This window comes from Rattus norvegicus, chromosome 12 (genome assembly GCF_036323735.1).
Source record: "Rattus norvegicus strain BN/NHsdMcwi chromosome 12, GRCr8, whole genome shotgun sequence".
NCBI lineage: Eukaryota > Metazoa > Chordata > Mammalia > Rodentia > Muridae > Rattus > Rattus norvegicus.
In genome coordinates, this window is record NC_086030.1 from 16,429,060 (window position 1) to 16,446,894 (window position 17,835).

Sequence of the window (17,835 nt, forward strand, 5' to 3'; positions counted from 1 at the left end):
AAGTATCTTAGCTGCTGAGGTATCTCTTCAGCACAACTTACTTCTCATAGTCATCTGTGTGGTAGCAGACATTTCCTGGCAGGTTTTACTTTAAGCTTGCCATAATTTGGGGGGCAGTCATGTGACTTCCTGGCTAGCGTTGGATCACAACTGGGTGCAGAGATAACAAGAATGAACCAGGCAAATCCAGGGTTCACACACGTAATCCTGGCGGTAGTATCATGTCTTCTCTCTAAATGTCTATTATGGGTTGAGGAGATGGTTCAGTCAGGAAGCTGCCTCTTGTACAAGTGGGAGGACCAGAGTTCCAATCTTCAAAACCCATGTAAAAAGCTGGGGGTTGGGCACATTAACAGGTAGATCCCATCCAATTCACACATGTATCAACAGGCTTCAGGTCCTTGTCCCAAAAAATAAAGGAGTGATGGAGGAGAGATGCCTGATGTCCCCTTTGGACCCCCACATGCACACACAGTGATGTCTATTGTCATCGAGTTGTGATACAATTGTGGGAAACTTATGTGTATGTGGGTATCTACTCCAGGCTGGCTGGCCTGCTTGTCTTGCCTCTGTCTTCCGAGGGCTGGGATTACAGGCGTACACCACCATGCCTTGCTCTAGCTATCATTTCAGAATATGCTAACAACCTTTTGTTTCAACCCCAAATCAAACCACCTACCAGATTTTATCAAACTCACAACTGTACAAGGTCATGGGAGGTATGGGGTGGCTGAGCGACAGAATGTTGAGTCTCATACATGAGTGATGGGACATTTTGTATAATGGATACATTGTTCAAAAGACACGGGCTATCAGGAGATTATCTGAAAGTGAACAGAATTAGATCCTGACCTCGTGCCAAGTATCACCGAATGAGGGAAGCGATGAGCCATGTGTGAGCTAAATGGCCCCAAATAAACATCATGTATTAGACGTGGAGTAAATCTGAGGCTGTCAGTTTCCAAAATTATATGTGTCAAACTGGCGCCTCACGTCTGTGCTCCCATGGTCCGGAGAGTAAGACAGCATTACCACTATGAGTTCAAGGTCTATCAGGGCTGCAAGGCAACATCTGTATCTCAAACAAGTCAAAAGAGGAGCTTGGCTGGCAGAGTGCTTGCCTCTGCCTCGCCATCCCATCCTGAGGACCTGAGTTTGATTCTCAGAACCCATGTGAAAAGAGCCAGAAGCAGCCCGGGGTGGTCGATGACACCTGGTACTCTGCAAGGACCAGGACTTGAGTTCTACCCCCAGGTCCCGTGTATGCAAGCTGGGCATTTGTGGGACCTACGATGGGAACTGCATACAGGTGACTCCTGACACAAGCTGGGGCCTGTAAGTGAGACCATGTCAAAGCAAACAACAGAGACAGCACCCAAAGAACGACACTTGAAGTCATCCTGGGGCCTCCACACACATGCACACATGTGCACGTAGGAACACACGGGGAAATAATCTTACAGGCCAATGACAGGACACCTCAAGGAAGAGTACACATTTGTTTCAAGTTCATTTTCAATTCTCAGGTTATTTATATACAAATTTACAGGCAGTAAATCTCTCTATGGACACATCAAAATAAACGATTTGCCTAAAGTCCACTTCAGAATTGCAGAACTCCTACAAAGCGTAATGCAGAACAATGTCTTCTTGTTATTATCAGAATGTCCCTAAGTCACCTGGTTTAGAAAGTCTCTTAGAAAAAAACAAAAAACAAAAACCACAGTCCAGACCCAGAGTGGCTTACAGGTCACATTGGTTTAGTGGCTCTGTGATATCACTCAGGTCCCAGCCAGGACTACACATGGTACACGTGGTTGGCAGTCATGATCAGGAACCGCATCCAGAGAAGGTGATGCCCACAAGGTTCTACCTCTCTGAGGAGACCCTTTCAAGAAATGCTCTCATACCATTTCTGATTCTCTGGACTTAGGTCAAAGGTTCTGAGAAAGGATTATCTCCAGGAATTAAAACTTCCCAGGAGTTACCTCCCATCATCCAAGGAGGAACGCACTTGGACAAGCCAAGGAGGGAGCGGCAGAAGGCACTGGGTGAAGTCTGCCACGTGCCTCTGTGTGTGTTCTCACTTCTGAGGGACGGGACAGCAGGGCGAGCTCATAACCATGGCACGCACCATGCTACCCAGCCACTGTGCTCCGAATACTCGTAAGCATCCATATAAAAAAGTGAGTTAACGCATATAGAAATGACAATATCCTAAGTATGGTTCTTAGCTGTACCCAGTACAGTGAGTGCTAAAGCTATTTCTGATCTGTATAGACTTCCGGCTTAGTTTAAAATTATCTATTCCAAGTTTTCTATTTTATAGATATATTTCTGAGGGGAAAAAAAAACCTGGCTTCCTTACAGAGGACAGAATCCTGTGATGATGACCAAATGCATTTTAAAATCCAAGGAAAAAATGTGAGAAAAAGCAGAGTTCGTAATTTCCAAAACTACTTCAGTGGCAGTGCCTATGGAGACAGTAACAGGACGGGAACCTGGAATGGGTAATCTCACCATAGGTTACAGAGCACACACTTTTCCAAGCTTGGTTCAAACTGAACGTGAGACTTCTGTGAAGGTTACCGAAAATGAAGCGAGAAACCACAAGCCCTACGTTACCAGGTTAGTGCGGCAAATTTGGCTAAGCAGACTGACAATTTTACATCTTGTAGTTGGATTGTACTTATTTCTAGCAGAGTATTTAATTTTTTAAAGATTTATTTATTTCGTGTATATGAGTACACTGTCGCTGTCCTCAGACACACCAGAAGAGGGCATCAGATCCCATTACGGATGGTTGTGAGCCACCATGTGGTTGCTGGGATTTGAACTCAGGACCTCTGGAAGAGCAGTCAGTGCTCTTAACCACTGAGCCATCCCTCCAGCCCTCTTCTTTTAATTGTACAAAGTGTCCTTTAGTATTAGCAGTTTCCGAAGGCGTGTCCTCCCCACATTCCTTAAGTTGAGTCAGTTCCCCGCTAAGCAGGTCGAGGTTATGCTGAAACGTATTTCTACATCTTGACTCCTGTATAGTCTGCTCTGTGGTCTTTTCCGGACTGCGGTTCCTGCCCTATGAGTTTCTGATGGATCTGTTTCACACAGACTTGTTCGTTTGTGTGAGCTCTCTGACACACGTGTCCTTTGCTATGCGGGAGTGTGGTTCTGAGACCACCTGAACACCTACGTCTGTAAGATGACATCATCATTGTGTACACCCTACGTAATTCCCTCGTGTATTTTAATTCCCCTCCAGTTTATCTATAATGCTTAATACCGTATCAAAGCAATATAAAGATTTGTTACATTGTACTGCTCAGGGGATGGAGAAAAAAAATAATCTGTACAGACTCAGTACAGGGAAACCCCTTTTCCTACATAGTTTTGGTGGGTCCTAAGAGACAGAACCTAGGGGCACCGAGGGCCAACTGTACCTCAGGGCTCAAGTGTAGGCAGGAGTTTCTAGTCTACTGAGACGGTAGTCCGACTTTAAAGGAGCCTTCCCACATCAACCCCACTCCCGTTCCCTCTCCTGTGAGTTCTCTGATGGCTATTGAATGCTGACTTGTGGTAGAATTTCTTCCCACACTCTGTACATTCGTAGGGCTTCTCTCCTGAGTGGGTTCTGCAGTGCACGGTGAGGTACGACATCCGAGAGAAGGCTTTCCCGCACTCATTACATTCGAAGGGCTTCTCTCCAGAATGGATCCTGTGGTGGATAGTGAGGTACGACATCTGGGAGAAGCACTTCCCACACTCATAACACTCGTAGGCTTTCTCTCCCGTGTGTGTGCGCTGATGTCTGTTAAGGGCTGAGTTCTGGCAGAAGGTCTTCCCACACTCGCTGCACTCATAGGGCTTCTCTCCTGAGTGAATCCTGTGATGGATGGTGAGGTAGGACATCTGAGAAAAGAACTTGCCACATATGTAGCATTCATAGGGCTTCTCCCCTCTGTGAATTCTCCGGTGTCTACAAAGGGCTGAGTTCTGGTAGAAAGTCTTCCCACACTCACTACATTCGTAGGGCTTCACTCCTGAGTGAGTTCTGTGATGGACGGTGAGGTAGGACAACTGTGAGAATAGTTTCCCACACTCCGTACACTCGTAAGGCTTCTCCCCCGTGTGCACCCTCTGATGTCTCATGAGGGCCGAGTTCAGATAGAAGGTCTTCCCGCACTCCGTACACTCGTAGGGCTTCTCCCCCGAGTGGGTTCGGTAATGCACAGTGAGGTACGACAACCTGGAGAAGAACTTCCCGCACTCGTTACACTCGTACGGCTTCTCGCCTGTGTGTGTCCTCATGTGCGTGGTGAGCGTGGACTTGCGGCAGAAGCACTTGCCACACTCGCTACACTTGTAGAGCTTGACGCCTGTGTGGATCTTCTGGTGGTCGTTGAGTGCTGACTTCTGAGAGAAGGTCTTTCCGCAGTCGTGACAAACGTAGGGCCTCTCTCCCGAGTGTGTCCTCTGGTGCTGAGTGAGGTGTGTCTTCTGACAGAAGGACTTCCCACAGTAGCTGCACTTGTAGGGCTTCTCGCCGGAGTGGGTCCTCTGGTGCTGAATGAGGTGCAGCTTCTGGTAGAAGGTCTTCCCGCACTCAGTGCACTCGTAGGGCTTCTCCCCCGTGTGGGTCCTCTGGTGTACCGTGAGCGTGCCCTTCTGGCAGAAGGACTTCCCGCACTGATTGCACTTGAAGGGCTTCTCTCCCGTGTGAGTTCTCTGGTGAATGATGAACTTGGACCTCTTGCAGAAGGACTTCCCGCACTGCTGGCAATCGTAGGGCTTCATTTCCATGAGGGACTCCTGGTGGGTGCTGAGGTCTGACGTCTGCAGAAAAGCTTCCTCAGAATCATTCCAGTCGCAGGGCTCCTCCTCCAGGTGATTAAGAAACACAGCGCTCTTTGGGAAGGGTTTCTGCCACTCGACATAGTCCAAAGGCTTCTCCACAAATCGAACGTTTTGATAAACACTTTCTTCCCTTAGAGAACAGTCCTCCTCTCCATCTCCACTCAATTCATCGTCTCCAGGATGTGTTTTCTCAAGCTTACCGTGGAGGAGGGGCTTCCCACACCCAGCACACACATTGGGCCGCAGTTTTGCATAACTTCCATCGCTACGAATGAACGCGGAGACACACATCAGGCTCTCCTCACAGGAGCTGCACTTAGGGAGGACTTTCCCTGATGGGGCGAGCTTTTTTGCTACCTCAGCGGCCATACGAGAAGCATCGAGCAGGCTTCCATAGCTGAACACAGCTGAACGTGATTGGTCCTCCTCATCTTCCTGGACTTCCTCCATCGGGCTGCTTGCGTGCCAGATCTCGTCTAGAAGGAGGCAAAAGTGAACCAAGGTTTGTACGTTTCCAAGTAAGACACGGCCTGAGACTGACACAGGGCCTCTCATCTGGTGCCTAGCCTCGCGGCGCTGTGAGGGCTTGCTCACACTGCTTATTCTCTCGGAATGACACGGACAGATCCCACTGGTGGGAAGGAGAGTGAGCCAGTGAAACACAGCACCTCTGAGAAGGGCCGCTTCGGAGTATTTTGTTCACACACCCGGAGCAGTAACGGGTAGAAGGCTGACAGAAGAAATCTCAGCAAACAGGGAGAGCCTTCAGGACAGCTAGGAACAACAGGGAGAGCCTTCAGGCCAGTCAGAAGCATCAAAGCACAAGAAAGAGAACAAGCTGAATGGAAACAGGGCGTTGGTTTGACACTGACGAACACCGCTCCCTCTATCACTTCACACACTGGGAGAGAGAGGTCAGACTCCACGGCACGGCTGACCACACTGACACACTGTGCCAAGTCTCAATTCTGCATCCTTCTTTGCTATTTTGATTTTCCACCCCACGTTAGTGTCATATAAGTTTTACACGTAAACTTGCTTCATGTTTAGAACCTGGGACCCAGGCGTTCACTTGCAAGGAGAGTTCTGGACCACCTATGTGGGACACGGAGTATCAGATGGCACTGAAAAAAGTGTTGTGTGCTAAAAGCATTGATTTAAGAAAAAAACATTCTGCCAATGCTGTGGTTTAAGACTGAGTGCATTTGACCATGAAATCCTGTGTTGTATGAACTGCTGTGGTCACCCAGGGAAGGTATTTAACAGCCTGTATTGTCAGTATCCCCACGTCAGCAGGATGTGATGGCCTTTATATCACAGGGTTGCTGCGGGATTGTAGGAGTCGAAGAGCTCAGAACAACACATGCAGGGAACACACATTCAAGATCGCCTGAGCAATTATTTTTCCCACTTTTAATCTACCAATAACTGTGGTAGCCCGCTGTGCTCGTTTGAATGAGCTGTCCCCTGTGAGCCTTGAGCGTTTAAATACTTGGTCCCCACACCCCCCATGGTAGATGTTTGGGGAGGATTAGGAGGTGTGGCCTTCCTGAAGGATGACACCAGTGGCAGCTTTCGGTGCCATTTTGAGTGAGCTCTCTGCTTCCTGTTTATGGACTGAGTCCTGAGGTCTCAGCTGCTGCTGCTGCCTACCTGGGGCCATGCTCCCTGCTGTGACAGTGATGAACTTTCTTCCATACATTTTTCAGTTGGTCATGGTGTTTTATCATGACTACTGAGCCCATTCCTACACGACCCGCGCAGTTTCCTAACTCTGGACGTGACTTTCAGGGAGCATGGGGACCATAAGAATTGGGTCCCTCAGTGTACTTCTCCAGTGATGATGTTGTTTTCACTTATCTTAGAAATTATAAAATAGACCAATCTTATTCAATGTCATGCAGATTAAGTCACACATTATCAATTTAATCTCCTTAACTCACAGCCTCCCAGAATCCAGTAGTGTCAAAAAATCAACACATCAGCATCTGGACCCAGTGCTGACCTGAAGAACTGAAAACACCCTGTTCCAGAAAAACAAGAGGGTCTCATGCAATACATGGGAATCAGAATTTGCTTTGGCGATCCATACTGTCAATATCACTATGTCCTATCAAGTCGGCTGAGATAGATCACAGTGCCGCTGCCCTATGCTAGGATTTCTGGGATAGCCAAGGAATTCTTGGTGCACCGGCACCCACAAGTTTCCGTCCCTACTGCTCTCCTGCCCGACTTCTTGCCCACTTTACTGCAGAGAGAAGACTCAGCAGTGGCAAGAGGGACCACACTTCCAGGGGTAGGAACTTGAGCTCAGACTTACAAACCTTACTATGTGGGGATGCACAGCTCTATCCTACTGAAACCATACAGCTGCAGACATGAAAAAAATTCATAAAGAGAAGATGCTAAGACCATGGGCCATGGAGGTTAGTGAGTGTTTCAGGAAACCACTTCTTACAGGCAATATGGAACAGTGTTAAGCCTTGGGAGACAAGGAAATTAAATAGTTGATTTTGTAAGGATGTCTCCTCCCTGGGTATCTCAGATGAAGACTCGTTCCAAGCCAATTAGGATTTACAGAAACCCAGACACCCTTCATGCTTACATCACAACCGTACAGGGTAAAGGAAGATATTTCCTAAGGGAAAAACTGCCCGAGAGACTCTGGAGACCAGATCCACCTGAGGAGCTGATTGATAGTCTTAGAAACTGTGAGGGCCATGGTGGGAAATGAGAACAGTGTGACCGAGTGGCAAGGGGAGACAGGAAGTGCTCAGTCACCATCAGCTGCGAGAGTTCCCGATCAATTTTCACACACGTCAAGACCAAAAGAAACGCATGCAGAGAAGAGACGGTAGGAACTCGGCAGAGTGGCTGCAACCCCAGCGTGAGTCGGCAGAGAAATGGACAGGCAAGCGAAACCTGACTGAGCGGACAGTGGAGAAGCCTCTGAGGAACCATCCAGCCAGGGGACACAGGTGGGACACGATCCTTCCCAGAGACTTAAGGGAGGGAAGACAAATGAATCAAAAGCCACTTCAGGGGGCTGGGGATTTAGCTCAGTGGTAGAGCGCTTACCTAGCAAGCGTAAGGCCCTGGGTTCGGTCCCCAGCTCCGAAAAAAAGAACCAAAAAAAAAAAAAAAAAAAAAAAAGCCACTTCCGTACACAGTACAAGGGCATGTCATTTAAGGGCTTGGGAATGAAACTGTAAGTGGTGTGTGCCAGCACTCGGGAGGCAGAGGCAGGCGGATCTCTGAGTTCAAGGCCAGTCTGTTCTATAGAGCGAGTTCCAAGCCAGCCAGCCAGGGCTACACAGAGAGACCGTCTCTAAAAACCAAACCAAAACACGAAACAAGCAAAACGAAACTCTGTAAGAATGAGTTATGGGAACAAGAAAAATGCCAATAGAGGGTGAGGCTGGGGTCACACAGTTTAGGATAGAAATTCTTTAATCTGACCTCAAAGAAAACAAAGAGGCGGGAGGTGAAATGGCTTCACCGGGTGAGGGAGCTTTCGGCTCAACCCTAGCAACTTACGTTCGTCCTCTAGATCTCCCATGAAAGTAGGAGAGAATCACTCACAAAAATTGTCCAGTGACCTAAGACGTGTGCTGCTGCCCAAGTCAAACACAAACGCTCCCAATAATACAAAATAAAATCAACATGGCTGGAGACGTGGCTTATCGGGTAAGAACATCAGTAGCTCTTCCAGGGGACCTGGGTTAGGCTCCTAGCACACACATGGTGGCTTACGGCCAGCCACCTGTCACTCTAGTCTGAGGACAATCAATGCCTTCTTCTGTCCTCCACAGACACTGCACGCACATGGTACACAGACATACATGCAGGCAAGATATATGTGTAAGATAAAAATAAAAGTTAAAAAAAAAAAAAGAGCCCGTGAGAGTTACTATTGGCACCTCAAGAGCGCTGAGTCACCTAGGAGTCAGGCCTCTCAGCAGACCTGTGGGGATTATCCAGATAAGGGGGCTTGATGGGAGGGGACCACCCACTGTCTACAGCACCAGCCCTTGGCTAGGATTCTGGACTGAATGAAAAACAGGAAGGGATTCTGCCGAGCCCCAGCGTGCATCTCTCTCCCTTCCTCACTGCGGATGGATGCGGTGTGAGTGACTGCCTCAAAGTCTCCAGACTGCGATGAGCCCTTGAGCTGGAGTCAAAATAAAAAAAACCAGGGCTGGACAGATGGCTCAGTGGTTAGAGCACTGACTGCTCTCCCAGAGGTCCTGAGTTCAATTCCCAGCAACCACATGGTGGCTCCCAACCATCTGTAATGGGATCTGATGTCCTCTTCTGGAGTGTCTGCAGACAGCTACAGTGTACTCACATACATAAGATAAATAAATAAATCTTTAAAAAAAACAACAAACGTTTCTCCCTTAAGTTCCTTTGGTGGGGGTTTTATCCCAGCCACAGGAAAGTGACTGATACTGAGCTCCAAGCGTTTCAGTCAGGGAGAGAATGAAGAGAGAAGCAGAGGAGTTAACGACCTGGGCGTGAGGAAGGTTAAGGTGTCTTCTGATGACACACTTAATAATGCCCGGACGAGAGAAAACTATGACATCGAGTAACTCAAAACGCTAAGGTCCAAGGCACAGAGAAAAACGGAACTGACTTCTGTTCTTTCCCCCGCTCCTCAGACCCCTCCATAAGCACCCCACCCCCAAGTCTCTCTGTGTAGTCCTGACTGTCCTGGAACTTGTTCTGTACACCACACTGGCCTAGAATTCTCGGAGCTCTACCTGCTCTGTCTCAGGTGCTGGGATTAAAGACGTGCACCTCCCACAGCCAGCTAGGAACCTTTGATTGTGGGTAGTGGTAGCCAGGGGGAAACTCTATAACCGCGTACTTTCATGGGGTAAGGGAGACGCCTTTAGGGGTAACTCACTACCTGCAGTAACTTCTAAAGGATCTCCCCAGCTACCACCTGCTCTCTGCCTCCACTAACACACCTGGATAGCTCCGAGGTGAGAGAGCTCCTTCTACTATCCATGGCTCGTCTCCTCGTTCCAACTTGATGATAACATCCGGTTTGATAATGTGATACCCTGTTAATGAGAAATGAAAAAGAACTTGAGCCTGCCCGCGTGCCTTGGGACGTCTACCGTACTGGGAAAGCTCCACTGTGCCAGTTACGTAGCACAAGAACTCCGGGCTCTCTTTCCGCAGAAAGGTCAGGACCTTCTGGTGGTCAGAACAAGCCGCTCACAGTCGACTCAAAGCTAAAGGCATCCGCTCGGATCCAGCCCACGTCCGAGCACCTGGGAAGCAAGCGATCCTCACCCACGGAGACGAGGTTGCTGTAGGTCTCCAGCATCACATCCCGGTAGGTCGTCCTCTCCTCAGAGTCCAGCTGCTGCCACTCCTCCTGGGAGAAGGCCACAGCCACATCCTTGAATGACAGCGGGGCCTGCAATGACACGATCGGAATGAGGACATTTATAAAATGCACGGGGAGAACAAGTGTTTCTCGAGCTACTGGTACAGTTAACCATGAGCACTGTGTACCTTTATGTTACTGACCTCGAGAGGAAAAGTCTACTTATCAAAAGCACACTGTCTTGTGGCTATGGAAATGTGTTTGCAATATGAGTGTTAGTGCCAGAGTTTGGACTTCCAGAAACCCATGCAAATGCAAGGCGGGTATGGCTGCCCATCTGTAGTTTCAATCTTGGAAGTCAAGACAGGGGCTCTCCAGAGGAGGCTGGTTTATCCAGACTAGCCATACTGGGGAGCTTTGGGTTGGGATAAGAGCTCTTCCCTTAGTGAATAAAGTACAAGGGTGACTGATAATTCCCAATACCAACCTTGGCCTCCACAGCCACTGATACATGCAAACCATGCATAGACACAAATGCACATGTGAGAAAGAAAGAAAGAAAAAAAAACCCCACTACCTTGGGGCTCATTTATGCACATTAAGAAAGCAGTGGGTGGGGCTGGAGAGATGGCTCAGCGGTTAAGAGCACTGACTGCTCTTCCAGAGGTCCTGTGTTTAAATCCCAGCTCAAAACCATCTGTAATGGGATCGGATGCCCTTTTCTGGTGTGTCTGAAGACAGTTACAATGTACTCATAAATAAAAGTAAAAGAAGAAGAAGGAGGAGGAAGAGGAGGAGGAGAATGAGAAGGAGGAGGAAGAGGAGGAAGAAGAGGAGGGAAAAGAGAAGTAGGAGAAGGAGGAGGAAGAAGAGGAAGAGGAGGAAGAGGAGGAAGAGAAGGAGAAGTAGGAGAAGGAGGGGGAGGTGAAGGAGGAGGAAGAGAAGGAGAAGTAGGAGAAGGAGGGGGAGGTGAAGAAGGAGGAAGAGGAGGAGAAGCGGGAGGAGGAGGAGCAGGAGGAGGAGGAGCAGGAGGAGGAGCAGGAAGAGGAGAAGGAGAAGGAGAAGCAGCAGCACTGGGCTTGAACTGCAAGCTAGGCACAAACCTGGCTGCTGGAAACTCAAAAACCAAGAGAAGCAGCTCTGTCCACTGAGGGCCTCAGGCACAAGGGACACCCATGCAATCCGAGGTCCACCCTGCTCGTCTGGACGCTCTCTATCTTGTCTCCAGTATATGAACAAGGCTGGTGTCCCACCCCTCACTTCCCTGGCTCTTCCTCACGCCCTCTGCTAGCTCTTCTCTCCTTCAGGGGCCAGAGCAGTGACTGCTTTGACGGAGAGCCTGCCTGGAATCGTGGACAGTTTAATGGCCCTCTATGCTCCATCGCTTCCCAAGTTATTACTGCTCGCCCAAGCCCCTCCTGTCCTCCAGACACGCATGCCCCCATGCTGCACTGCTCACCCTCTCAATCAATCCCAGAACTTGGAGACGTGCTACTCTTCCCAGCCAATGCTCTCATGATCCCCTTGCCTCCGCTTTCCACAGCCGTCCCGGACAGGCAGGCACACACCCACCTGGCATTTCTTATGGGTTTCTGAAGATCTGAACACCAGTCTGCACACTCATGGGGCGAATGCTTTAACCACTGAGCTGTGTCCTCAGCTCCCTGAAACACATCAGCATTACAACTGATCCCTGCGGGCACCAGCGGGCATCGGCGACTCTATGGGAGGCACCAAGCACTATGAAGTAGACTCCAGTGGTATCTATGCTATCGGCCATCAAGCGTATCATAGTATAAACATACATTAGCCATACAACAAAGATGCCTCAAGCCAGTGACCTGTTCTCAGGCGATAAAGATGTGAAACCACTGCGTTGGAAAAGAAATGGAATAACCAAGTGTCCAATAAAGGAAAACATGAGGGCCAGCAAGATGGCTCAGTGGGTGAAGATGCTTGCCACCAAATCTGGCAACCTGAGTTCAATTCCCATGGCCTGACTCCTAAAAGTTGTCTTTTGACCTACACATGCCCAACATGGCACCTGCACAAGGGCACCCACAAAATAATTCAAACAAACAGACAAACAAACAAACAAAACCCAAACCCAAACAGTACCATAAAACAGGACCACAGATCTACGGCTCGTGAGTGTGAGCTGACAGCATCTGTCTTTAAGTAGACGAACTTTTCTTATATTAAAAGCACCCAGGGACCAGCTCTGTACCGAGAACCCATTGAGGATAAACTCATCCCCGATCTGTGTGTTTCTATTGGAGACTCTCCCGCTACAGGAACCTAATGAGTCTCTAGGAAGGAATATTCTACTCTTTGGTGAATGAATGCTGATATCTACAAGAGTACACTGGCATTTGCCAGCGAATAATGACTCCTAATTAATGAGCAACTCTAGCCAAGGGGAGGGTGGGAAAAGTCAAATGGGTCATTGAAACTTCTTGGTCATTGAAAGTCACCATCAGGGCCAGGGATGGCGGCATATGCCCCTGGCTGAAGTTCTCAAGGGCAGCCTGAGCTACATACCTGAAGATCTCAAGGGCAGCCTGAGCTACATACCTGAAGATCTCAAGGGCAGCCTGAGCTACATACCTGGAAGATCTCAAGGGCAGCCTGAGCTACATACCTGGAAGATCTCAAGGGCAGCCTGAGCTACATACCTGGAAGATCTCAAGGGCAGCCTGAGCTACATACCAAGACCCTCTCGAACCAAGCAATGATGCAAAAAACAAAGAAACTGAAACAAACCCAAGAGAAAGTGCTCAAACCGTAGAGAAAACTGACTGTGGTGGTAGGCAATGGGATCTGAATGCACCATATCCTTGGAGAGTTACTGGCAGGGCAACGGAGCAGTGGAAGGAAAGGAACGAGAGACAGGACAATAATGGGCGAAGAGACCAACTTATTTAGATGCATGGAGTCCGTTAGGTTCAGACATATTCCACAGAGATGCTCAGCAGGAAGCTGGCTGATCCCCAGGTAAACCAACCCAGAGCCACTGGGGAAAGCCAGGAGAGGCAGATTTAAGCAGGGTTAAAAGATCCTCATAAGAGCAGAAGAAATTCTAAATCCAGGAACAGGGCAGCATGACAGACATCAGAGAAACAGAGGAGACTACAGAGGCAGCTCAAGACAGGGAGACAGAGGGAGGGAGGGAGAGAGACAGAGGGCGAGCGAGAGAACGTGAGAGCTCGTGTTAGAATACCACTGGAGAGCTGGGGCTGTAGATCAAAGGGTCAATCTTAAGCCAAGGAAGGCAGCAAGAGCCACGTCATATCCACAGTGAGGAAACAGGGGGAGGAAGACATGTTTGCGGGGACTCAAGTCACTCTCTCCAGTCATCCTGTCCAAGATGCCCAGAGTATGGCCTTGTCCAGAACAAAATAGGTTTTCTTACATCGATGAATGTGATCAAGACAACGCCCAACAGACATGCCCAAGAGGCTCATCTTTAAATCTGGTCAAGGTGCCAAGGACAGCATCCTCAGGACTTGGTATGGGCTACGTTACCTACAGATACGAGCACAACAATCCTCACTACTGTCCACTACTGTTTTGTCTAACATTTATCTCTTTCTATCGTATCGATTTTCCCCGTCAAAGTCTGATCTGTCCTTCGCCTCTTCCAGTTATAGCAAACCAAACTAGACAATGGAGACAAAACCAAACTTACCAAGGATGTATTCATCTTCTGCTGCGGTAGGAAAAATCTGTAGAACTAATGCAGTCGGGTCTGGGGAAGGAAAAACAGCGTCATTATGAGTGGGCGTGGAAAAGGGGGACTCTCCTGCAACAAAACAAAACAAAACAAAACAAAACAAAACAAAAAAACCTCCTAAAACATTCCCAGAAGAAAACCTTATGGACAATGCTCTCGTTGCCCTTAAGAAAGGACTGGAGAACAGCAACCATGCATTGGGACGTGGGGAAATGAACTAATGCAGCTGTCGAGGTGAATTAACCAGAAATGCTAGTTAAAACAATTGACACTTAGCATGGGATACAAAAGAAATCTCACAGGCTGCTTTATAAACAAGACAGCCTGGTGGGAACTATTTTTTATACTGTAATTTATATAAAATTACGCGGTACTGTGACCATGACTTTAATACTACAGAAGGAAAGCCGGCCAGGGACTTAGCACTCGGCTATATCACCACCATCGCAGACCCACGGTGTTCCCCTATGAACATACACAAACTTTTCCTGAACTAGACCATAGGATGCTGCAGGGACAGGCTCGGGAAAACTAGCAGGCAGAGCAAGGATGCTGATGGCACCGAGTGACATCACGAGACTCTGAAGCTCCGGGAGGAAGGGGTGTTAAGTGAGGTACCAGTGTGGACAGCGCCTCTGCAGCTCAGGCCACTGAGCTGACCCCTCCTACGCCTGCACGCCTCGTCCTCGGACCATGTACGCAGCCCAAAGTCGTGAACACGAACATTGCTACCATCCCGGATCCCACACGCTGAGGACATCAGGGAGCCAAGGCCTGGCGCAGGCGCTGATCGCTCAGGCCCCCCGCAAGAAGTCTCAGGCCCCCGCAAGCAATCAAACGGACCCAGCCTCCCTCCCGCGGCCCCGGTCTGCACCCTCAGGCCTCACCTAGGAGGCCGCGCCCGGGTCTCGCCGCTCTTGTCAACCTGTCCCTTGGCCTCCCCGGCCTGCAAAGGTGCGTCCGCCAGCTGCCGACCAGGACGCACGGACCTCGGCCCCGCAGGCTCGCGACACCAGCTCGCACTCTCCAAAGCTGCGGACGCGAGCGTAGAGACTCAGACCTCAGGAAGCCAGGGCAGCGCAGCGGTTGTGCGCTTGCGCGAGCACGCACACAAACAGAAGTGCGCACGCGCAGCAGCGCCTCGGCGCTAGTCCCAGTGGTCTTCCTCTCATTCTTGTCGGGGGGTGGGGGGGTTGGGGGGCGGGTTCCCAGAAGTCTTAAGCTTCTAGGGATCGTCTCACAAGTCTCCTCATTTCAGCGGCTTGTGGGCGCCGAGCTGAGAGCAACAGTAATGGCAGCCCCAGCGGTCACCATCGCGTTTGTCCTCACTCCCTTTGAGCCTCCCGGAATGGCCTGAGGGTTTATATCCAGTTACCTAGACGCCCTGGGCCGGAGGCTTTTAGATAAAAGGCAGATCCTAACAGTGTGTCACACTCTGTTTAACCGAAGTGCTAGAAGTTTCCATCAAACACTTACATATAAGAAATGCCCAACAATTCTTTTCCAAAGAAGACAAAAACTGGTTTTGCTGGATCACACAACAAATGCATAAAAAATTCTAAAAGCAACCAGAAGGTACACAAAGAAAGGAAGAAAAAAAAGTGCTTGTCTAATGACTTCTCAAACTCGATGTTTGCAGTCGGGCGATAATGTTCAAACATGGAACCCTATGATCAATGATCCCTCAGATTTTACCTGCCTTCCTGAATAACACAAAAGTGTTCTTGTCCTATCGGTTTCCAAAGCTGATGGAGACCGAACAAAAGCTGCAGATGCAAAAAAAGGAAGGAAGAGAAAACACAAATGGTGGGTTTCTAGATCACGTGGGTAATGAACAGAGATTAAAAACAGAACCAGAAAGAACACACAGAAAGAAGAAAATAGCTCTCTGCAATGTGACCTCGAAAGGTGATATTTGGGGCCAGGCAACAATGACAATTTTTAAAGATAGTACAGTATAATGAACTTCAATATAATGAACTACAGTATAATCAACTTCTTACAGAAATAATGCAACAGTGTTCTTGTTCTAATTCTTCATAAAGACATTGACATCAAAATTAATAACAAAGTCTGTCAACAGAGTAAGTTCTCTGCGTTGGTGCAGAGAGTAAGTAACATTTTTATCCCAGAAGAAACACCAAGCACCTTCAAGGGCCAACTATTGAGCAAGCAGCAGGAGACAGGAGCGTCATTAATTCCCCTCAGATGCTGCTGGGCACAAATGGTCTCAGGAGAAAGGGTGAGGACACCTTGGAAGGACTGTACTGCAAGCCTGGCTGCACCTTCTCCCAGGTCTGTCCTCAACTCACCTGCCCATCAGAGCTGGTTCTTATCTCATGAAGCAAAATCTCCCCCATCCCTGTGACAAACACAGAGTTAAATGTCTGAATGAGGGGCCTGGGCTAAACTCCCCGGTGACTGGCAGATAGGAAGACTCTTTTCTCAAGGTTCACATTCCACAGGGGGGACTCAGGTCTTTCAGAAAAGGAATTCTTGCTTGCAATGAGGACGTTTCAAGCTCATTTAATTTCTGTGTTAAGAAAAGACTTTGGTTTGTACAAACAGACGGAACAAGGGCCACCATCAGCAGGCTGACATCCGTCTGCTCTGCTCAGATAGGAATTGAGTAGCCAAGGAGTCACTCCACCAGTGTGGGCCATCTGGACTCCGTGTACCTCCGGCAGTCAATCTTTGTTTTCCCTTTTCTGTCTCCTCATCCTATCACAGCTAACCTGCTGAACTGACAATAAGGATCAAAGATAGGAGAAGGCTGCTGGAGAGAAACCTCTTGTGGAGCCTGATGTTACAGATGGGCAGAAATGGCTGCTTTCCTCTGAACACATTTCAACAGCCAAGCATCCATGAACATCAGGCAGCTTCCTCAAGGAGACTAGAGCGTTGGTAGTAGACATCCTGGTTGCCCTGAGGGCAGTTCACCAGACTGATTGGCTAAGGTCTTCTGCTTAGCACACCCAGAAAGAGGCTAGCTGCTATGGATTATGGAAGTAAATACGTAGCTTCTTTAAAGGAAAAATAAACACTAACATGGGTGCTCAGAATAAAGGTTTATTATTAACATTAATAATTAATTCAATATTATTTACTAGTGTTCTATACTCAGCTAAATACCCTTGGGAGAGCTGGTCATTCCATCTGCTGAGAGAGAGAGAGAGAGAGAGAGAGAGAGAGAGAGAGAGAGAGAGAGAAAGAGAATGAATATATGTGTCTGTGTGTCTGCGTGTGTCTGTGTGTGTCTGTGTGCCTGTGTGTGTCTGTGTGTGTCTGTGTGCCTGTGTGTGTCTCTGTGTCTCTGTATGTCTGTGTGTCTCTGTGTCTCTGTATGTCTGTGTGTCTGTGTGTGTCTGTGTGCCTGTGTGTGCCTGTGTGTCTCTGTGTGTGTCTCTGTGTCTCTGTATGTCTGTGTGTCTGTGTGTCTGTGTGTGTCTGTGTGTATCTGTCTATGCATCTGTGTGTCTATGTGTGCCTGTGTGTCTGTGTCTGTGTGTTTGTGTGTCTATGTGTGTTTATCTATGATCTCACACATGCTGTACAAGCACTTAACTACTAAGCTACATCTGGCCCTTTTCCGTATCCTCCCTGTTTTGAGTTGACTCACTAAGTCACGCAAGCTGGCTGGAAACCACTCTGGAGCCCAGGCTGGCCTTGAACCTGCAATTCTGAGTAGCTGTGACAGTCCTGCACTATCAGCCCCAACTTCCTAAGGAATTTTTAACAATTAACATGGGTCGGGGATGGAGAGGTGGCTCAGCAGTTAAAGAGCATGCACTGCTCTTCCTGATGCTCAGAGAACCTGAGTTTGGCTCCCAGCACCAAAGTCAAATTATAACACCTGTAACTCCAGCTCAGAGAATCTGATGCCTATGGTCTCCAAACATAAACACGCACA

General features: G+C 48.6%; 1 protein-coding gene across 4 annotated transcripts; it reads right to left on the bottom strand.

Annotated features, from left to right (window-relative positions):
- Window positions 1-1,486: 1,486 nt before the first annotated feature.
- Zfp12 (zinc finger protein 12) lies at window positions 1,487-17,004 on the bottom strand. 4 transcript variants are annotated; one of them, XM_221917.11, is made up of 5 exons: window positions 14,813-17,004; window positions 13,881-13,940; window positions 10,156-10,282; window positions 9,825-9,920; window positions 1,487-5,327 (listed from the first exon to the last, which is right to left on the bottom strand). In XM_221917.11, the coding sequence occupies exons 2-5, from the start codon at window positions 13,893-13,895 to the stop codon at window positions 3,493-3,495; spliced, it is 2,073 nt and encodes a 690-aa protein (XP_221917.5). In that variant the 5' UTR covers window positions 13,896-13,940; window positions 14,813-17,004; the 3' UTR covers window positions 1,487-3,492. The 4 variants fall into 4 exon arrangements, with proteins under 4 accessions (XP_221917.5, XP_063127211.1, XP_063127210.1 ...); NM_001427192.1 differs by lacking the exon at window positions 9,825-9,920 and having other exon boundaries at window positions 1,502-5,327; window positions 14,813-15,009; XM_063271141.1 differs by lacking the exons at window positions 9,825-9,920; window positions 13,881-13,940; window positions 14,813-17,004 and having other exon boundaries at window positions 1,487-5,116; window positions 5,209-5,327; window positions 10,156-10,169.
- Between the last annotated feature and the right edge of the window lie 831 nt (window positions 17,005-17,835).